General features: G+C 38.5%; 1 protein-coding gene across 1 annotated transcript in view; it reads left to right on the top strand.

Annotated features, from left to right (window-relative positions):
* The window catches only part of LOC102417647 (DExD/H-box helicase 60), an 88,860-nt gene that overhangs the window by 56,327 nt on the left and 10,118 nt on the right, over nucleotides 1-22,415 (top strand). The window contains exons 25-33 of the mRNA XM_023755545.1: nucleotides 1,102-1,249; nucleotides 2,614-2,766; nucleotides 5,295-5,399; nucleotides 7,488-7,688; nucleotides 10,686-10,790; nucleotides 11,263-11,404; nucleotides 12,983-13,104; nucleotides 20,003-20,150; nucleotides 21,852-21,994. Of these exons, the coding sequence (XP_023611313.1) occupies nucleotides 1,102-1,249; nucleotides 2,614-2,766; nucleotides 5,295-5,399; nucleotides 7,488-7,688; nucleotides 10,686-10,790; nucleotides 11,263-11,404; nucleotides 12,983-13,104; nucleotides 20,003-20,150; nucleotides 21,852-21,994 (1,267 nt within the window). The remainder of the gene's footprint in view (nucleotides 1-1,101; nucleotides 1,250-2,613; nucleotides 2,767-5,294; nucleotides 5,400-7,487; nucleotides 7,689-10,685; nucleotides 10,791-11,262; nucleotides 11,405-12,982; nucleotides 13,105-20,002; nucleotides 20,151-21,851; nucleotides 21,995-22,415) is intronic.

Below are 22,415 nucleotides of genomic sequence, written 5' to 3'. Positions count from 1 at the left end.
TATCCTTGATTTAAAACTTATAGTTAGACAACAGTATGTGGGCTTTCATTATTCCTCTGTTCCACCTTCCACACACATTAGGGGCAGGCCTTTCCATAGTCTTGGCATTCTCCCTTGAGGTAAGGGTAATGTTAGCTGGAAGTGAGAACACTTCATAATAGCACACAAGTGAGCTCATCTTCTTCTATTTGGAGTTGACTTATAGACACAGTTAACAGACAAATGGAAACATTTAAGAAAGGATAAGTGATCTGGGTATCTCTCAAAGGCTAATACCCTGGAGTAAAGGATAACAGGTCATAGGTCAGATTTGTCAGTGGCACCTTCTGACATGGGTATATCTGTGTAAGGGATTTATTTAACTACGTGCTCATGAGGGACTGTAAGACAGTCAGAGAAGCAAAAGATGGAAAATGAAGAGGATAAGTAAGGATTCGGGTTTTGCTACAATATTGCCTAAGCCTGGTCCAACAGAGAGACCTGGGGGCAGGACAGAATTGCCCCAATTTGGGTCAAGGTGGTTGACTTTTGTACCTCCTCTCAGTCAGTTACTAGCTGTGGGCCACTTCCCCATTTCCAAGAGAAGGTGTAACTTCCCAGGAATTTCCAGGAGACTGTTGTCAATTGAGGGCAATTCTCCAGGGAAAGGAAAAGCCAAGAGCCCTTAACAACCAAACTCAGAGCACCTGTAGCAGCCACCACAAGGAGAGGAGGAGAATGGCCTGCAGTTGGCAAGGAGGACATCTACTTTACCCACAAGCCTAGTGTTATGAAGGCTAGGAAAAGGAAAATGATCATCACTTTAGCAGATGAACCACTTTAGCAAGGGGGAAGCGAGGTCATGTGGTGGAAGTGGATTTGGCAAGACTCCTTTTAACAAGGAAACAGAGAAAATATGGGTACATAATAAAATTTTTTGATAGGGAAAACAAATTTCAGAGGCCAATGAGGAAGTTCATTAGAGGAAGAAGACTGAGTCAGGATAGTGCAGATGTACACATGTGTGAATATCTGGGTTACAAGGAAGATTTGGGAAGTCTTGGGCTTCCTTTAGTAGTCACATTTGACTACTAATTACTGACAATTTATTTTTATGAACAGAGATGAAAAAAGCCAGAAGAAGCCCAGGAAAATGGATAAAAGCCTAATACATGAAGCTGAACATAACAGTCTACTCAAGATTCTAGAGAAGAACCTGGAAATCCCTCCGGAGTTCACCTATGCTGACAGAAAGACAGTGGACAGCGAGGTGAGCACTCCCAATGAAACGGTGCTTCAGGGAATGATTTCACATCAGTTCATAGTTCTCAGTGATAGCATGGAAAGTAAAAACGAAGAGAAATCCCTACCAGGTTAGACATCTCTGTCTATGACCTCTTGGCCACCCATGATTCTTAAGGGCTCTGCCGAAAAAAGGTCTAAGAAGGATTTATAGATTATTTCTTGCTTGTTAATCATTAACCCGTGAGAGTGCCTGCCTTTTCATTATTTGTTTCTGTGATACTGTTTTTCGCAGCTTGAATTCTGGACTTGAGTCTCACATGCCTCGTTGAAAATTTGGGCACCTGTGGTCCAGTATACTTTATGCAGTGTACACAGAATCTCTCAAAATCAGAGGCTTTTTATATTATAGTCAAAACATTCCACCAAGAAAAGCATTAGAATATCTACAAGTAGTATGCCATTTCTTTTTTAAAATGTTTTTCTAAATAAAATAATTGATGCCTATGGTAGACAAGTTTGAAAATACAAATTAGTAGTAATGCCATCAATCAGAAGTAATCATTACCCTTCTAGATGAACCTTTTGTATATTTTATTTGTGCCCTCCCCCCACCACACACACGCACATGAATACATACACAAAGTATGGATATATACACAGTATATATATATATATATATATATATATATATATCCATTCCATTGTATACATTCTTCTGTAAACTACATGGTTTCTCCCTTTTTAAGAACCAAGTATTTACATCATCATTTTCTATAGATCCTTGATATTCTACTGTATGGATTGCTGACTATAGCTAAAGTGCCTTAGGGATTCTTTTTCTTTTTTTCCTCATAAGCAGTGTTTATCTTTGTACATATTACTCTGTGCACAAGTGGATTTCCTCCTTAGGGCATAAATATTTTTAAGATCATTTGTGACCAATTTACAAGGACAAGTAAACATTCCCAGACCATATAGGGTAAGGAACCTGCTCTTTTTGGATCTCTCTCTCTCTCTCTTCCCCCACCCCCTTCCCTGGGAACTCCTACAGCTCCACTAGAGAGCTGACCTCCCTCAGGCAGGACACATCCTCTGGGTCTTTTATCTACTGCTTTGTCAGTACTTCCCACCTCTGAAGTGGTAGGGAAGTGGGGTGGTGGTGAAACAGTGCAAGATTTTCTGCTCAAAGATTTGGAAGTGTTTCCTGTAGTTAATGTGGCTGCTGTAAAATGTTCTTTGTACTCACGTTCAGTCAATTTCAAACAGTTGCCTCATGTAGCCAAATTATGGCATACTGTGCCTGCTATTTTCACTTAAATACTTTTTATTGATTTAAAATTAAAAGTAGATAAAAATGATCAAAATCCTTAAAACTCTTGCTTCTTTCAGCTTTTGCAGATGGTGTTTAATCGAGTAAAATTCTTAAGGAAAGGTGCAGAACTGAAGGCTTTGGCAGAAAGGGGTATCGGGTATCATCACAGATGTTTGTTTGCCAAGGAGAAACAGTTAGTTGAAATTCTTTTTCGGAAAGGATTTATTAGGGTAAGTAAATATTTTCATTCTAACATTTGAAGCTGTGCCTACATAAAACTGAATAACCATATTTCCCATCTCATTTAATTGAGAGAGAGGGTTTGAAATGTATCATTCAGTTTATTATCTCTCGTAAAATTAAAACAGTCCCTAAAAAGACACTTCCAAATATTACCTATGCTGATCTTAGAACAACGCTTTGCTTTTTCTTTCATAGTATCTAGGGAATTTTGTCAGCTGTTCATATAATTTTAGCTATAGACATTCTCTCATGGGCTTGGACAACATTTTTGATGGCACTTTAATCAGATCTTTTCTCAAAATAGCTAAAAGAAGAGCAAGAATGTATCGCTTCCTCACGGCCCACGGCATATCTTGGCAGAGTTCTTAGATGTGTCACTCCTAAATGCTCTCTTATCACTGACAGTGGACAAGAGGAGGATTTCCTGAAATAGCTCGTAACCAAACCATTGTTATGTTTTATTTATGTCCCATGAAACGCATGGGGATAGTCTGGATAAATTCACAAAGAGGGTTTATAAAATTACCTAGTAATTTAAGTCTTTAATACTATTTTAAAATAGACCCTTTTCAAGTTATCCATATTAAATTTTTTGTAGGATGTGCATTGTGTGTGTATGTGTTGAGAAAGAGGAGTATTAGAGAAAGAAAGATTGAGTTTGAGATTGATTTTCCTACTCTGGGTATATTTTAATTTTAATAAATAAATGTGAGGAAAATCTGACACCATAATTAAAGGGTACATCTGTAGTCTGGAAAAAAAGCTCAGAATAGATCATTAACAACTTTGCTTAGCTTTTCTCTTAAATAATAACAAGTTATTTATTTTAAAAGTCAATAATGGGACACACTCTTCTGCATCATTATGAATTGAGGGGGAGAGGCACACCTATTTGAATCAGCATATCCTGTGTCTAAAATAGTACCTGTTAAATAGTAGTTGATAGATCATGATAGAAAAGTGACATGGCAATAGTGATAGCTTTGTTACAAAGAACACATTTTTAAAAGGCATTTATTCTAGTATATTCTAAATGTAATGTTCCTACCTTTTTCATTTTCATTATTATTAAATACTTTGTTGCATTTTGACAGATGTATAAATCTCTGTTACAGAATAGAGAAAATTACCTCATATACAGAACAATTAACATTAACCATGGCACATATATGATAATCAATATAAAGAGAAAGAGAGGGAAATTAGAAATATCCAGCAAAATATGAAAAAAATAAGCCAAAGTGGATCATGTAGTAAACTTTAAAGTTTTCCCTACTCCTTTTCTGGTCAGTTGTCTTGGCAATTCAGGGAAGAAATGGAACTTTATTTTGCTCTTATTATTTAGACTAGAGGCCCAGTGAACCATGGGAGGAGTAGGATAGAGTGGGGGAGAGAGACCCTCAGCCAGGCCTGCACCACTCTCCAATCTGGGACCCCTTGGGGGATGTCCAACTGCTGGTTTAGGCCCCGGCAGGTTTGGGCCTAAACCAGCAGTCGGACATCCCTCTCACAATCCGGGACCGCTGGCTCCTAACCGCTCACCTGCCTGCCTGCCTGATTGCCCCAAACCACCTCTGCCTGCCTGCCTGATCGCCGCCTAACTGCCCTCCACTGCCGGCCTAATTGCCCCCAAATGCCCTCCCCTGCTGGCCTGATCACCCCCAACTGCCCTCCCCTGCTGGCCTGATTCCCCCCAACAGCTTTCCCTCACGCCAACCTGATCTCACCCCTAACTGCTTGCTCCCCTGTGCTGGCCTGATCTCACCCCTAACTGTTTACTTCCCCACACCAGCCTGATCGCCCCTAACTGCTTGCTCCCCTGCCGGCCTGATCCCCGCCTCTGCCTCGGCCCCTGCCACTGTGGCTTTGTCCAGAAGGAAGTTGGACGTCCAGAAGATGTCCAGTTGATCTGGTCTAATTATCTTATTACCCTTTTATTAGTATAGATATGTTAACACATAGAAATAACCTTCACAAATAAATTGTAGTGATGAAGTAAGCAATTGCCCAGGGTTTGTAAAAATATTATTACGTTCTCACAGGGAAATTCCCTTTCTATTCTAATCATTTGTTAAAAAATATTTACTGAACACTTCTCATGCGCCAGGTGCTCAGTGTGGGGAAACAATGCTGAATGGGGCTTGGGGTCTGGCACAGGCAAAGTAAACAAATAATATTACTCGAAGTAATGATTGATGCTATGAAGAGAAATACTGTAGGACAGGGAGAGAAATAATGATGACAGGGGTGGTTATTTTGAATATGGTAGGCCATACATTTCTTTTTGCTGTTTGAGCAGAGAATGGAATAACCAGATAAAAGACTATTTGGAAAAGAATATTATGTGCCCAGCAAAGAGTGACTGGTATGATGGCCCTGAACTGGGAATGTGCTTGATGTGTTTGTGGAAGAGCAAGAGTACCACTATGGTTTAATCGAAGTTCAAAATTCAGTAACTATATGACATTTTATAGAAATCTTATTTTATAAGGTAATTGCTTTGTTCTCTTTCTAGGTAGTGACAGCTACCGGGACACTTGCTTTAGGAATCAATATGCCTTGTAAATCTGTGGTTTTTGCTCAAAACTCAATCTATCTGGATGCTTTAAATTACAGACAGGTATTGTGATCTGCATTAATTCTCTATTGCATTACTAAAATATGGCCATAAAATAAAGAAAATATGAGCCTATAGTTTACCAACATGCTGCAATTTATGGGCTAGCACACCTTGATGTTGAGTCATGCTTGCCTGGCATTTTTAGCTGTGGTATAATGTAAAGCTCATGAGTTGGAGGCTATGTGACCATCACTATTCAGACATGTGACCTCAGGTGAGATATGCAAACTGCCGGATCCTTCTTATCTCCAGAATAGGAATAATAATTACTGTTCCATAGATTTGCAAGAATTTAAATGAAGTGATTTCTAGGGAAGATACACACTGAAAGTGTCTGTGAGCATTCCCTTGTTCATTCCCTGTGCACATGACATTGTTCTGTGGATCTTTCTTTAATGCTTTCCTTTTTGCTGCTGATACATGATCTATTGGAAAACCCCTTTCATTAGTCTAAGATAGTGGCATTGAATTTTTGCTGGGCAGTTTATTTTCCACTACCTTTCATCAGACATTCTTGGCCCTGTAGTATTAAAACAATTTTCTTGAATTTCACTTCTGTTTGTGGCATAGTTTGTCTTCATGTGGTTTCCTGGCTCATGTGGTTTCCTGGCTCAGGAACATTTGATGAATATTTTTGCTGGAGGCATCAAATTTAGGTATATCAGCCAACATTCAAGATTTTATCAAAGTGACCCCCCTACCTTTCTCTCTAAACCAGTGGTTCTCAACCTTCTGGCCCTTTAAATACAGTTCCTCATGTGACCCAACCATAAAATTATTTTCGTTGCTACTTCATAACTGTAATGTTGCTACTGTTATGAATCGTAATGTAAATATATGATATGCAGGATGGTCTTAGGCAACCCCTGTGAAAGGGTCATTTGACTGCCAAAGGGGTCGCGACCCACAGGTTGAGAACCTCTGCTAAACACTTCTTTTAAAAATATATATTGATTTACTTATTGATTGGTTGATTTCAGAGAGGAAAGGAGAAGGAGAGAGAGATAGAAGCAGCAATGATGAGAAAGAATCATTGATCTGTTGTCTCCTGCACACCCCCCCCACTGGGAATCAAGCCTGCAACCCAGGCATGTGCTCTGGGAATTGAACCTTCTGGTTTATATGTTGACACTCAACCAATGAGCCGCACTCACTGTGCTCTAAATACTTCTTATCCCTTATAGAACCTTGTCCACCCCCTCCTAATGTAATAACCCCTATTCTTTTTATTTCTCCCCCTGCTTCTAAGCTGTGCATGAACTCTCCTCCCATATCAACTTTGGGAACCTCATATTTAGGACTCCTGAGCCAAGGTGTTATGATATTTCAGATAATGAATTTGGTAGTTAAAATGTCAGGGTTTGAATCCTGGATCATTTAAAGGATGTCCTGGGTATTTGACTATGGGCAAGTTTCTGATATTCCCATGTCCCGGTTTCTGCATTGTAATATGGGGATAATGATTCGATTTACCTCATATAGTTGTGTGGTTTGTATAAAAACAGTACACATTCTAAGCACTTAAAACCCAGAACTCATATAACTTCTGTGAAGAGTTTGTTCTTAACTTGCCTTTTACAAGTAGTGTTTCAGAATTTTACCTCACTCGTGTATTTCCTCAACTTGTGCACAATTTTTATGGTGGTTTGTAACTCAGTACACTTGTCTGCGAGAGAGAGAGAGTGAGAGAGAAGAGGATGAGGGAGGAGGAGATGGGAGGTGAGAGAACTGGTATAAGTTAAGATGTAAATAAACTTGAAATGAGGGTCTGGTCTTCTTGGTTTCTTTGTTTTGTTTGTTTGTTTTTTTGCTTGCTTGCTTGCTTGTTTCTTCTATAGATTATACAAATATCTAGCACAGTTTTTGGCATGAAATTAAGTGCATAATAATGACAAACGTCTGATTTTCAGCTCTGTCCCAGCCTTGTTAAATTTCCTAAGGGCTACATAATTGGATTTTACGTGAAGTAATTTAATGGTGGCACATAGGCACAATTTCCTCGTTCCAACCCAATGTAAAGGCTGGCTTCTAAAAGTGATGTTAAGAGCATGTAGGTAAATCTTACACTGTTATTCTCCCTGTTTCCAGATGTCCGGACGTGCTGGAAGACGAGGTCAGGACCTGCTGGGAGATGTATATTTCTTTGATATTCCGTTCCCCAAAATACAAAAACTCATAAAATCCAATGTTCCTGAGCTGAGAGGACAGTTTCCCTTCAGCATAACCATGGTGCTGCGACTCATGATCTTGGCTTCAAGGGGAGATGACCCAGAGGATGCCCAGGCAAAGGTACTGTAGCAATAACTTGCAGTTCCATCAGCCTTCAATGCTTTGTACTATACTGAATAATAAAGAATTGGAAGTGGAGGGTCTATGAGTTTTGTTTGTCTCCTGTATCAATCGTAGAATTTGTAGCTGGATGGGCATTTGGCATCACCCGAGATTATGGTTTCCATGTGTGATAGTCATTGTTCTATAGTAGTTAAAGGTGCTGACTATGGATTTAAAAAGATCTGGGTTAAATTCCTGTTTTCACCATTAGGAACAAAAATATTTTTTATGCATATTTTATAGTAAAAGTCTATTTTTCATAAAAAAGTAGCCCAAATTCATCCAATAATATTTGGATAATCTAGAAAGTTGATAGAAGAAAACTATACCCATACCTAGTTCCTCTGTTCAAAGACAATTACATTATCATTTTGGTCATCTTAAAGTCATTTTTCTAGGCATAGGTGTGCATCTTTTGGATGGGTTTTTTTTTTGGTATTTGATTTTTAACACTATTTTATATTTATATTAAATTGAACTTCAGAACAAGGTTACAAATTTTCCTGAAGGTTTTATTTTTCAGATAAATATTTTCTGTCTAATCCCAGAATGAGAGATTTAAAATTCATAATGAAATAATCTTATTTTCATCTTTGTGAATATGCATTGTGAAAGGGACCTGTTGGGTCTGAGTTCCTCTGCCAAGGGCTGTACCTCTTTAGATGTTGGGTCTTAGAAGACGGAGAAGACATGAGAAGTTATAGGCGTATAAGAGCATCTTTATTGCAGCCCAAGTAGCCATTGCTGCTAAGGAGCCATTTAACAAAGCACTTCTTGCCCTAGCTGGTTTGGTTCAGTGGATAGAGCATCAGCTTGTGGACTGAAGGGTCCTAGGTTCAATTCTGATCAAGGGCACATTCTTGGGTTGTGGGCTCGATCCCTAGTAGGGGCATGTAGGAGGCAGCCGATCAATGATTTTCTCATCATTGATGTTTCTATCTCTCTCTCCCTTTCCCTTCCTCTCTGAAATCAATAAAAATATATTTAAAATTTTTTTAAAAAGCAGTTCTTGCTAACACAATAGCAAACACAAAGCAATCCTTGCTAATACAGTAGCAAGCATAGGAACCATCCTAGCAAAACAACCTCACCTTGGCTAGTCAGTGATACATCTTCTTTACAATGAAGCCCCCAACATAAGAGCTATATAGGAGCCAACCACAGGCTGGTCAGTGGCAACTTATATACAAGCTCAAATAAGCTCAAACAAAAGAAGCTTTATGCCTAATAGTGACCTCAGTATTTGGGCTATAGAAAGTCATGCCTGTGCAGTGTATAGCTTGCTGCATCCCTGCTTTTGTAGCTGCATATAGAAAATTAGCCTTGAACACACTGATTAGGATTCCCACACTCAGAGTGGCCTTGAACATCTGGCATACACTGACTGATTAGGGTTCCCACAGGACCCTGTCTGCTCTGTATATTGTACAATATTGTAGGACATGGAATAATATGGTACTTATTTTCTTCCAGAACAATCCAAGAGCTATAAGCTTTTAAACTTACTTTGCATTTATTACCAGATTATTTGGCAGTATCATTCATTTCTGATTATTCTGTTTTATATGTTCTGTTTGTTAAAGGATAGATCTGCCATCTAAGAACATGGTAAAACAAGTAATATGAAATCTAATTGAATCCTATATAGTGCTGGCATATGTGCTATAATAGATATGGGTAATGTCTATCATATTTTATATTCTTTTATGTGGTGGTCAATCAGGTGAGGCGATTGCCAGAGGAAATGGGCTCTTGAGATGTCAGAGAAAAGAATTTCAGCAACACAGGTGTGAAAGTTCAAGCACAGTGGCAAGACTTATTGGGGTGAAAAATAATATGCCCCGGGGAATGCAGAGGGCAGGCAGGCTCTAGTAGCAGCTGCCCCGAGGTCCTTGCTGATCTTCTATATATTTTCTGGGTTTCGGAAACAAGCAGGCTGTCTTTCAAACTATCCAGCCTGTTTCCTGGAGCTGTGCTGGGCCCTCCCTCTATCCAGTCCCTTTCCTGAATCTTGTTGGGTTTCCTGGCCTTATCCCATCCGATCCTTTTCCCAGGCTAGACCCCTCCCCTTTATTGTCTCCACTGTGGCTCCTACTGCGCATGCCTCAAAGTTCTGCTTCATCATCTGGCTTCTACTGTACATGCGCCCAGCCAAGGAATTTCCCCCTTACTGTTATCCCTCCCCCTCTGTAATCCAGTTGTTCCCTGGGGAGATTGGAAAGACAATCTTTCTGCCTGCTTGGGACTTTGGCCAAGGATGCGCCTGTCCCCTGGGGTGTATGTGAAGCTGTAGCTTCAGTTAATCAGGCTTAGCCAGTTTTGTCCCCTTTTCCTTTAATACCTACCTCACTACCTTTGCCAACAAGGCCACAACAGGAGGCAAAGGAGAGGCTCAGAGAAACAAAGTATTATTCTTATAGGTCCTAGCCACAGGAGGCATAGCATGCCATCCCAGACTACATGCAGAACACACCAGGGTGGTCCAGGAGGCAGAAGACAGGAGCAGGGGGCAGGCTTAGGCCACTGCCTTTATGTGAGTTCCCACAGGAAAGGCAAGACAAGTCAGAGTAAACAGTTTAGGATTTACTAATTTGAATAATTCCGAAGGCTTTGGGCTATGTGGTGACCTCTAACTGCCTGGTCTCTGGCTCTGGCTCTGGGGTGATTTAGGGCAGGAGGAATATTGGCTTGGTGTGTGAGTTAGGCAAGGGAGTAGGTGGGTATAAAGTTGAGTGTGGTTGGTTTGCATAGGATAGGCATGCTTTTAGGCAAGTGGTTATCTTTATGTATTACTAGACCTGGGAGGATTGGTCTTTCCCCAGCCAGGATGGTTTTTTAAGATGTTAAAACATCATAATATACAGAACAATTTAAAAAATTATGTTACACCTATATTATTTAAAAATGTATCTTGTATCACCAACATGGTGTGACTTCAAGTATTCTTCTTTAAAGGTGCTGTCAGTACTAAAGCATTCATTGCTGTCCTTCAAACAGCCCAAAACCATGGAGATGTTAAAACTTTACTTCTTATTTTCCTTGCAGTTTCTGGTGAAAGAGGTATGATTGTACTTCTTTTTGTGAAATAAGATTGCTAAAATCTCTATTTCTTATCATGATGAACTAATTGTAGTCTTTAGAATGTTATATCCAATGATTAACATTACTTCTAATTTATATAATTATCAACACTGGGCCAGGTAATGATTATCAATCTCTTTTATATTAGCACTAGAGGCCCGATGCACGAAAATGGGTGCAAGAGTAGGCCTTCCTTCCCCCGGCTGCCGGTACTGGCTTTCCTCTGGCACCTGGGACCATGGGCGGCTTACCCCAGGCTGGGCCCCAGCTTTGTCAGGAAGGACGTCTGGAATGACATCTGGAAGATGTCCGGTCTATTCGGTCTAATTAGCATATTACCCTTTTATTAGTATAGATTAATTACTATTTTAAACTGGCACTTGATGCATTACTTATTGACTAATAAAAATGGTGAATTGAGTCAAACTAATAGATTATATTTGTTTTTTAGGGCTATCTAGATCAAGAAGGTAATCCGATGGGTTTTGCTGGACTTGTATCACATTTGCATTATCACGAGCCTTCTAATCTTGTTTTTGTCAGTTTTCTTGTAAGTGGCCTTTTCCATAATCTCTGTCAGCCAACCCATAAAGGTAAGCTTAATGTTTCTTGCGTATACTAAAATTAGCAATAGAGGCTATAGTGAAGTTAACATTTCAGGAATATTTTTTCTACCAAGAAAATAAAAGGTAATATTCAGATAATTTAGAGATACCAAATTAGGCAAAATAAACTTTTATATACCTACTAATATAGATTATATGTAGGTATATTTTGTGATACCTATTTTAAAATGTCAACTTCTTATTAACTTGAGTGATTCCTTGACTCCAGGATTCAGAACACATTAAATAATATATAATATTTTCATAAACATTTTATTTTAATTAAATTTAGTATATGCTTAGAAAAAGGAAAGCATTATGTTAAACATATTTGCTATTATTTATGAATATTTTCTCCCAATCTTTTTTCTTTGAATATAACTGTATACTCTATTTAAATAGCTCATAGTATATTAATTGCATAATCTAGAATCTTATCTTCACCCTAAGTTTATTTTTGCCAATATTAGGTTAATTTTTGTTAATTCCATTTGCAATGCCTGTGTAATAATATTACATTTAAATCAGTGTTTGATTTTTATAATTAAATAGACCCCTTTAACAGTGTCCTTGAGAGAAATGTTTCCCACTTTGTATTTAAAATTTTTAGACTTCCTAATGCCTGGTGAAGTCTGCCTTTTGCAGCATTACTTTGTCTTCTATCATCAGTTGATAGAAATACTCTATTTTGCACAATGGTTCTAGTTACTATATTCTGAACATGCATTGTTTGGTGAAACAAGGATACTCAGGAAACCGTCCTCCCAAAGGCTCTGTGAAAGGAGAAATAATTTCATGTTACAGGATGTGCAGTTTGTGTTTATTACTATGTGTATATGTGGAAAGGGCAGCGAATGTGGTTACAAACATGGAGATAGAAAGTTTGGTAACTTTATAAGGTAGATAACATGGCTATCGCTATTTTGTAAATGAGAAAACTGAGTCACAGAGAAGTTAAATAAATTGCCATGGTCACAAATTTTTAGTAAGTGTCAGAGCCAAGACTCAAATATAAGTAGTCTGATTCCAGAGCCCAAGTTATTAACTTAGTGCCTTTTAAACCACTACAATATAATTCTCATGTGTTGTGATGGACTGAAAGTAAGTCAGGTTGACCATATCTAAATATGAATGGCAGAAAGATAAGGTAGGGAAAGGTTATTCGTGGGCTAAATTTTGTAAAGCCTTAATTGCTAGGCTGAGGAGATTGGATTCTGTTTATGATACACTGAGATATAATAGGAGATTGTTGAATAGGTGAGAGATGTGATCATAAAATGCTTTAGGAAAACTGATCATAGACTGAAGAGGGAAGAGTGTAGGCAAGGAGATAAGGCAGTTCATGGTTAGAATAACTAAGGTCCCACGTAGAGTGGGAATAGCAAGAATAAAAAAGAAGGCATAGACATAAAACTGCCAGCAGAAGAATCATTCCTTAGTTGCTGTATTTGTCAAAAATTTTAGTTTACATGAAATGAAATACAAAGTAATATTCAATCTAAACATCAAATATGGTGTTAACATACTTTTTTTACATTTGTTAACAAAATACTTTGTTTTATGTAGGCTCAAAATGTTTTTCTCAAGATGTTATGGAAAAGCTCGTGTTGGTGTTGGCAAATCTGTTTGGAAGAAGATATATTCCAGCAAAGTTCCAAGAAAGTACTGTCAAGTTTTATCAATCAAAGGTAAAATTTATGATTCTGATAACACTAAATATTTAAGATCAATAAATCCTACCATAAATGATTCAACAGCAGTAGAATTTTGTGAAATGTAGGATTCAGTTGTTTTATATACAAATAATTTTTTCTTTCTGTAATTCATAAATTTCCTCCTATAAATCTATCAAAAGATTAAATGCCTTGAGGAAAATATAGGATAAAAAACTTTACTCATGTTTTCTATTTGAAAGTGCCAAATTATAGTATTTAGTGGCCAAAGGAAAAATGTAGGTTATTGTACATTAAATGAACTAATAATTACTGTCATTGAATCTACAGTTCTCTTAAATTTTTTTTTTACCTGGAGGTACGTCTGTGGACAGCAAGTATATGTTATGAGCTAGAAAATCCTTCCTGAAGAAAAGATTAGAACAGTCATCTAAGAAATCATTTCTTGACTCACATAGACTAAAAACAGGAAAACCCTTTTGCAATATTATTTGCAACATTTTCTTGATCATGATTTCCTATAAAAATCAACATTAAATACTGTTAGTAATGTACTCCACTAGAATCTGAGAAAGTGGGATAGGCTGGTTATACCACATAACTTTAGTAAAAGGTGAGAAGGAACAAAAACAGAAGAGTTCATCTACATTGTCTAACCTTCAATGTCAAATTACAAATCATATGCCTCACAGAATGTTCTCTAGACCAGTGAACACAACTTTAGGCACAACTATATTAGCTTCACATTTTTATAATCACAAGTACATCATAGAACTATTATTTAATATTTTGTTTAAATTAATAAATAGTTAACTTCTAAAATAAAATTCAGTATCTCTATTCTTACAAAAAGTCATCATTACAAAAATACAATAAAATATGGTTTTGAGTAGAGGTCTCCTTTGTCTCTCTCTTTTTTCCTTAAGTATTATTGTAAATTTGTGCACTTTTAGGTAGATGACCATCACTCCTATTGTAAGGGAGAGCTGTGAACATAATGAGGATTAGATTGGCTAAAATGATAAAATGGCAAGAACTTATCCAAGGTGTGATAGGAATCTCCAACTAGGGTTTTTCTTCCAAAGAATTTCTCTATTCTAGAAATGAGTTGAAAATTGTATTTAGCATATGTAGAGAGCCTCTGCTATGCCATAAAGAAGCAAAACATACACACACACAAAACAAAAAACCAACCAATAAAGCTATTAGTAATCACATCCGGCTGGAGTGACAGACTAGAAACATGAAAGACTTAGTGAGTTTTAACCACTGAACATTTATAGGGTACCAGATCTTCACGAAATATTGGGGCACTGAACCAGTTTTTTTGTAGTCTTATAGCATTTCTTAAATGAAATCTTATTGGAGGGAGGGGTTCGACATTCATTTATATGTTTGTATCCCCTTCAAGACATATTTGAGCCACTTAGGGCTGTAAGATATAAAAGTAAGTGCGGAAAGAGGTGGATTTTTGGCAATCTTTTAGGGCTGAGAAGACGAGTGCGATCAGCCTCATACTAAAATCCTAAGAGGACCATGATGTAAAAACAGAGATAAATCAGATAATGACTGAGACTCATTAAAAATGGAAAAAAGAACCAACCCACTTCAATCTACACTTGGACTGAAGTGATCACGCCTTCATTCACTTGGCCAAACAGAAAAGTGGTAGAACTCATTCTGGTGGAAGATAACATCATTTAAAGCCTTTCATGTCCTCCTAAAACATTTTCTGGGGTAAAAAGTAAACACCAAAAAAATCCCCCAAATGAAAAAAACACACACAACTGAGTAAACAAGAATATATGACCAATTTACCAGGAAGGAAAGCAGACAATAGTAGTAGACACACAGATGATCCAGATACTGGAGTTAAGATAAAAGGATTTTAAGTATAATTAATATGTTCAAGAAAATAGGGAAGAGATAGCTAAAAGTGGTGAAAGGATGGAGAATTTCACCAAATAATCAATGGACATTACAAAATTGAAAAAAATATAATATCTAATTAGAGCCGTAACTGGTTTGGCTCAGTGGACAGAGCGTTGGCCTACGGACTGAAAGGTCCCAGGTTCAATTCCAGTCAAGGGCATGTACCTTGGTTGCGGGCACATCCCCAGTGGGAGGTGTGCAGGAGGCAGCTGATCGATGTTTCTCTCTCATCAATGTTTCTAACTCTATCTCTCTCCCTTCCTCTCTGTAAAAAATCAATAAAATGTATTGAAAAAAAATATCTGATTAGAATATACATATCAGAAGTCAGAATCAGTAAGTTGATAGACAGCTCAATAGAAAGTATTCAAACTATAGCACCAGGAGGAAAAAAAATGAAAATAAAAGCAGATAGTATAAGGGACATGTGAATCATACTCAAAAGGGTTAATATCCTAGAAGAAGATGAAGGAGAAAAATGGTGGGGAAGTATTCAGAACTAATAGCTGAGAGTTTTTCTGAAGCTGATGAAAGATAGCCCTCCATAGTTTCAAAAGTGTAGTCAACTTCAAGAAAGATAAATATAAATAAGCATTAAACTAATACTAATGGAAATAAAAAACAAAGAGAAAATCATAGATCAGCTAGAACTGCAATAGACATTTCCTTGAAAAGAGCAATAAGATTGATAGCTGACTTTTTAACCAAAGTAATGAAAGCTAAAAAAAATTAGAATTTTTTTCACTCCTGTTTATTTTCATATATAAATGTATACTTATACTTAGTATATGTCCTAAACATAGCTTAAAACAGGGTAAATATATTGTAGCTGATTTGATAACATACTAAGTAGATATACATGTTTACCTTATTTTTTAGCATTATTGAGGTATAACTGATACTAAAAAATGCACACTTTTAGTGTATATATCTTAATGAGTTTGAAAATATGAAATATACAGACACTCAATCTGTCATCTCCACAATTTTTCTTGTGCTTTTGTGTGTGTTTTTTTTGGTAGGAACATAACATATTTATTCTCCTAATGTATTTTAGAGTGTACAATACTGTATTATTAACTATAGGTACTGTGTTGTACAGAATGTATCTAAAACTTATTTATCTTTTATAATAGAAACTTTATATTCAATGAAAAACCATTCCCCATTTCCTTTTCCACCCAGCCCCTGGCAACCACCATTCTGTTCCCTACTTTGATGCATGACTATTTTAATAATTAGAATTATGTAGTTTTTTGTCTTTTTATGATTGGCTCATTTTACTTAGCATAATGTCCTCTAGGTTCATTCATGTTGTTTCAAATGGCAATATTTCCTTTTATTAAAGACTAAATGATATTCTGTTGTATGTATGTGCCACATAATCTTATCCATTCATTTACTGATGGACATTTGTGTTGCTTGACTATTGTGAATAATGTTGCAGTAAACATAGAGATCAACATATTTATTCAAGATCCTGATTTCAATTTATTTGTATATATATATACCCAGAAGTGAGATTGTTGGATCATATGGTAGTTCTATTTTCAATTTTTTGAAGAAACCTCCCTATGTTTCCCATAGTGGCTATACCAATTTACATTTCCCACAACAATGTCTAAGGGTTCTGATTTTTCTACATCTTCAACTCTTATCTTTGTGTGTGTGTGTGTGTGTGTGTGTGTGTGTGTGTGTGTGTTTGTTTTGTCTTTGATAATAGTCATCCTAATAGGTATGAGATGATATCTCAGTGTGGCTTTGATCTGCATTTCCCTCATGATTAGTGATGTTGAGCAACTTTAACACACATGATGACTGTTTGTATGCGTTCTTTGGAGCAATGTCTATTCAAGTTCTTTGCCTCTATCACATAGATGGTTTAGAAATATTTTCTCCCATTCTGGAACTGCCTTTTCACTTTATTTCCTTTTCTATGCAGAGCTTTTTAGCTTGATATAGTCCCACTTGTTTATTTTTTGTTTCCTATACTTCTGTTATTATATAAAAGAAAAAGTATTGTTAAGACCAATATACCTATATTTTCTTCTATAAGTTTTGGTTTTAGGTGTTACATTTAAGTCTTTAATTCATTTGAGTTTATTTTATATAGAGTGTATGGTAAGGGTCCAATTTTATTTTTTTTACATGTGTATATCAAGTTTTGCCAACACCATTTGTTGAAGAGACTCTCCTTTCCTCATTGTATGTTCTTGGCTCCCTTATTAAAGATCTGCTTACCACATAACTATGGATTTGTTTCTGGACTCTCTATTTTATTACATTCATATATATGCCAGTCCTTATGCTGGTACCATACTGTTTTAATTACTGTAGCTTTGTAATGTATTCTGAAATGAAGTGTGTTGCCTCCAGCTTTGATCTTTTTTTCTCAAGATAAGTTTGGTTATTCAGGATTTTTCATGATTCCATATGAATTTTAAGATTGTTTTTTTCTACTTCAGTAAAAAATACCATTGAGATTTTGTTAGGAATTGCATCAAATCTGTAGATTAACTTGGAAAGTGTTGACATCATAACAGTACTAATTATTTCAATCCATGAACATGGTATGTCTTTCCATTAGCATGTCTACTATAACTTCTTTCATCAGTGTTTTATACTTTTCAGTATAGAGATGTCTCACTAACTTGGTTAAATTTATTCCTAAGTATTTTATCCTTTTTGATGCTATTGTGAATGAGATTGCCTTCCTTTTCATATACTTAGTGTACAGAAACACCACTCAATTTTAAATGTTGATATTATATACTGCAACTTTGCTGATTTTGTTTATTATTCTAATACTAGAGGCCTGGTGCACGAAATTTGTGCACTGGGGGGTGGGGTTCCCTCAGCCCAGCCTGCCCCTCTCACAGTCTGGGAGCCCTCAGTGGATGTCCTACTGATGGCCACAGTCTGGCAGCAGAGGCTTGGAGCAGGCGTCCCCTGTGTGTGTGTGTGTGTGTGTGTGTGTGTGTGTGTGTCCCCACTGGGGGTCTGCCCCCAGCCAGCCACATTGGAGGCTCAGAGCAGGCACTGTGTGTGTGTGTGTGTGTGTCTGCTGGGGGCCTGCCCCCAGCCACACCATGGAGGCTGGAAGCAGGAGCCCCTCTGTGTTGATCTCTCAGGCTCCTGGCCTCCACTGCATGTTGTACTCTCCCTTGAGCTATGGCCAGGATGGGGGTGCTGCTTGCAAGCCAGGCTTTCCTGCTCCCGTATTGCCACGGCGACCGGAGAGCAGGCCCAGCTTGGAGCTGCCCGCAGGCCGGGCTTGCTCTCCTGCTCCTGGATCCCCATGGCGACCAGGGAGACCAGGGAGCAGGCCCAGCTGGGGGCTTCCCGCAGGCTGGGCTTTCCTGCTCCTGTATCAGGCCCAGCTTGGGGCTGCCCGCAGGCCAGGCTTGCTTTCCTACTCCCAGATCACCATGGCGACCGGGGAGCAGGCAAAGTTTGGGGCTGCCTGCAGGCCGGGCTTGCTTTCCTGCTCCCGGATCAGGCGCAGCTGGGGGCTGCCTGCAGGCCAGGCTTGCTTTCCTTCTCCCTGATCAGGCGCAGCTGGGGGCTGCCTATAGGCCGCACTTTTCTACTTACTGATGGCCAGATCACCACAGCGACCCAGGGCCCAGCGGCACTTTCCTGCTCTCCAATAGTCATAGGGTCCCGGCTGGGGGCGGGGCTTAGCAGTGTGGGGCTTAGGCGGCACGGGGGTCCCGGCTAGGGGCCCAGGTGGCACACAGGGGTCCTGGCTGGGGGGGGGGCTTATGTCCCGCTGCCCAGGGCTGCACATGGGGCCCAGATGGCAGCTCGCGCTGTCCCGCACTGCCTGTAGTATAGGATAGAGGCCTGGTGCACGGGTGGGGGCCAGCTAGTTTGCCCTGAAGGGTGTCCCGAATCAGGGTGGGGGTCCCGCTTGGGTGCCTGGCCAGCCTGGATGAGGGGATGATGGCTGTTTGCAGCTGGTCACACCCCCTTCAGGATGGGGGTCCCCACTGGGGTGCCTGGCCAGTCTGGGTGAGGGGCTGAGGGCCGTTTTCAGGCTGATGGGTGACTGAAGCTCCCAACCTCTCCTCTTTTTCTTTTCTTTTTTTATTCTGGGATTTATTTAACTTCTATGGCTGTCACTGGAGCTGAGAGCCAGCTTTAGCTCTGAGGCTTGGCTCCAGCTCTGAGACCTCGGCTGCTGAAAGCAGGTATCTTGGTTTGTTTGGGTTCTATAATTGTAACACTGTTGCGGTCCTGCTCGATCCAGCTCTGACGGCTGAAAGCAGGGATTTGGGGTTTGTTTAGGTTCTATAATTGCAACATTGTTTCTTAGAGTTGCAGCTCAGAGGCCGGCAGCGGCAGGTGGGGAACCTTGGCTTCCTCCTTCACTGGAGCAAGCAAGCCTCCTGTTTGCTTCAGCTGCCTGGCTGCCGGCCGCCATCTTGGTTGGCAGTTAATTTGCATATCTTGCTGATTAGCCAATGGGAAGGGTAGCGAAGTTACGGTTAATTACCATGTTTCTTTATTATTAGATAGTATTGTAATGTGGTAGAATAATTAACAAAATGAATTCAGTGAGGTTTTCATAACCTTCACAAAGGAGTGAGGTTTATTCTAGGCATAGAAGTATATTTTGTATTGTTGCTTGCTCTCCAAATATATCACTAGATTTGTTTTGAACTGTTCACAAGTCTACTTCATTTGAAGCCATGCTTATATTTAAAAAGTGGTTTAGATGAAGTAGCATGAAAGCATATTTTTGGGAGCAAAGTTATTGGTTTTGATAAATGCAAATGGAAACTAAAGTGAATGTTACCTTAATTTCATAGATGAAGGAACAAAAGCGTTATATTGTTAAAGAAATAGATAATTGAAGAATCATATTGCAATGATCTTTGGCCTTCTTCCAAAATTTCAGTTTTCACGGAATGTATATGGACCTCTCCACAAAATACTTCACCATTTTGAGTTCTTGATGATCTCCTTGATAATTTAGGTCTTCCTTGAGGATCTCCCTGAGGATTTTAATGCTGCTTTACATGAATATAACATGCAAATTACAAAGGACTTTGCCTCCTTCCTACTAATTGTTTCCAAATTGGCTGATATGAAACAGGAATATCAACTTCCATTGTCAAAAATAAGTAAGTATATCTATCTTCATTGTGGAACAACTTAAAACATAAATAATCTTGCCTAAGAATATTTTATCCCAGAAGAAGAACAGAGCCCTGGAAATATCAGGCTCTCTTAGAATTAGAAGGTTCCTTCTGCTTTCCAAAGAAAGAAATTATTAAAAATTAAAAGGGCAATGGAGATTGAAACTCAATAGAGTCATTTATAAACCATCTTGATTAAAGGTTGCTTTTGGGACAAGCCTGGAGTAAGAACATCTATGAGATGAAGAGAAACTAGAGATTATTTAGTCACCTTTTTTCCCTTGAGAAGAAATACACATTGTTTTAACAAACATCGACTCTTAGCAGATACCTGGATGTATACTTTGGCTCTGCTACTTATTAGCAGTGAGTCCTTGGACAAATGATCACCATATTCATGCTTCAATTTTCTCAACAATAGTATTATCTACTTAGTTTGAGTGAGGTTTAAATAATTAAGGTAACATATCTGAATATCTTAAAACTGTGCCTAGCACATAGGCACACACTATTAATCTTTGCTATTGTGTTTCACAAGCTATTAGATGGAACTCTTCTTCTAGGAGAAAGTAAAGTGGAAATAAGTTACTAGGATAAAGGGAATGGGTTGAGCTGTGCATAGTAATTTCCTGATTATGTTATATCCTACCATCCTCAATTGAAAAAAAGTCAAGGAGTTGTAGCTTTCTGGGTCTATTAAAGTGGGAAGCAACATGAACAAAAGCAGATAATAATAGTGGTGCACTGTGAGCATCTCAGAGGAGGCAAAGTGAATATCTTGCCTCCATTATAAATTGGAGCCAATTTTGAATGTGTAATCTGGTGCTTTGTAAGAAAAGGATTGGAAAAAAATATTTCCAATCCTACTGATAGTGGTTACTTGGAACACCCTGTCTAGATAGATTTTGAGGCCAAGTCTGAGCTCAGTGGGAAAAAGTACCAAGAAAATAACAATAATTATGTGTTAAAGAGCATAGAATTTAAATTTAGTCTTTGCCCCTAGCCTGTTCGGTTCAGTGGACAGAGCATTAGCCTGCGGACTGAAGGGTCCCAGCTGTGATTCTAGTCAAGGGCACATGCCCTGGTTTCAGGCTCAATCCCCAATAGGATGCATGCAGAAGGCAGCCAATCAATGATTCTCTCTCATTGATATTTCTCTCTCTCTCCCTTTCCCTTCCTCTAGGACAGCGGTTCTCAACCTGTGGGTCTCGACCCCTTTGGTGGTCTAACGACCCTTTCACAGGGGTCACCTAAGACCATCCTGCATATCAAATATTTACATTATGATTCATAATAGTAGCAACATTACAGTTATGAAGTAGCAACGAAAATAATTTTATGGTTGGGTCACAACATGAGGAACTGTATTTAAAGGGCCAGAAGGTTGAGAACCACTGCTCTAGGAAATCAATAAAAATATATTTAGATTTAGATTTTTATTACATGTTGATCAAAACAACTAATATAAAATATAAAACAAAATTTTGTATTGTTAATAATATTAATAGCTAACATTTACTGAATATATTCTGTGCCAAGATATGCTATTTACTTTATATGATATATCTTACTCAGTCTTCATTATGATATAGGTTCTGGAAAATTGCATGGTCCAGAGCAGGTACATAAGGCTTGATAATTTGGCTAATTTTTAAAAACGAATTTATCCCAACCTCTTATGGCCAGATTTCACAGGGAAGGAATGTGAAGACTCCCAACTTGTGTCTCACTTGATGAGCTGCAAGGAAGGAAGAGTTGCTATTTCTCCATTTGTTTGTCTCTCTGGGAACTCTGATGGTGATTTGCTTCAACCAGCAACTCCAAGCCATGTAAGTAGAAAATGGGGTTTATAAATAAATGGTCTTTAAGAAAAGAATGAATTTATATCTCCAGGCAGCTTTCACTTCATGTCCAAACTGAAAATAGTAAAAGAATCCAGCGGTGCCCTAACCGGTTTGGCTCAGTGGATAGAGTGTCAGCCTGCAGACTGAAGGGTCCCAGGTTCAATTTCGGTCAAGGGCATGTACCTTGGTTGCAGGCACATCTCCAGTAGGAGGTGTGCAGGAGGCAGCTGATCGATGTTTCTCTCTCATTGATGTTTCTCTCTATCCCTCTGCCTTCCTCTCTGTAAAAAAATCAATAAAATATATATATATTTTTAAAAAAGAATAGAGGGGTGTCTACAGGAATATCCAGAAAATTGTGCTCTTAGGCCAGTATGATCTGTTTCTTAGTATTGGCCTGAGGGAC

This window comes from Myotis lucifugus, unplaced genomic scaffold (assembly GCF_000147115.1).
Source record: "Myotis lucifugus unplaced genomic scaffold, Myoluc2.0 scaffold_1, whole genome shotgun sequence".
Taxonomy (NCBI): Eukaryota; Metazoa; Chordata; class Mammalia; order Chiroptera; family Vespertilionidae; genus Myotis; species Myotis lucifugus.
This window is presented reverse-complemented; position numbering and strand designations above follow the sequence as displayed.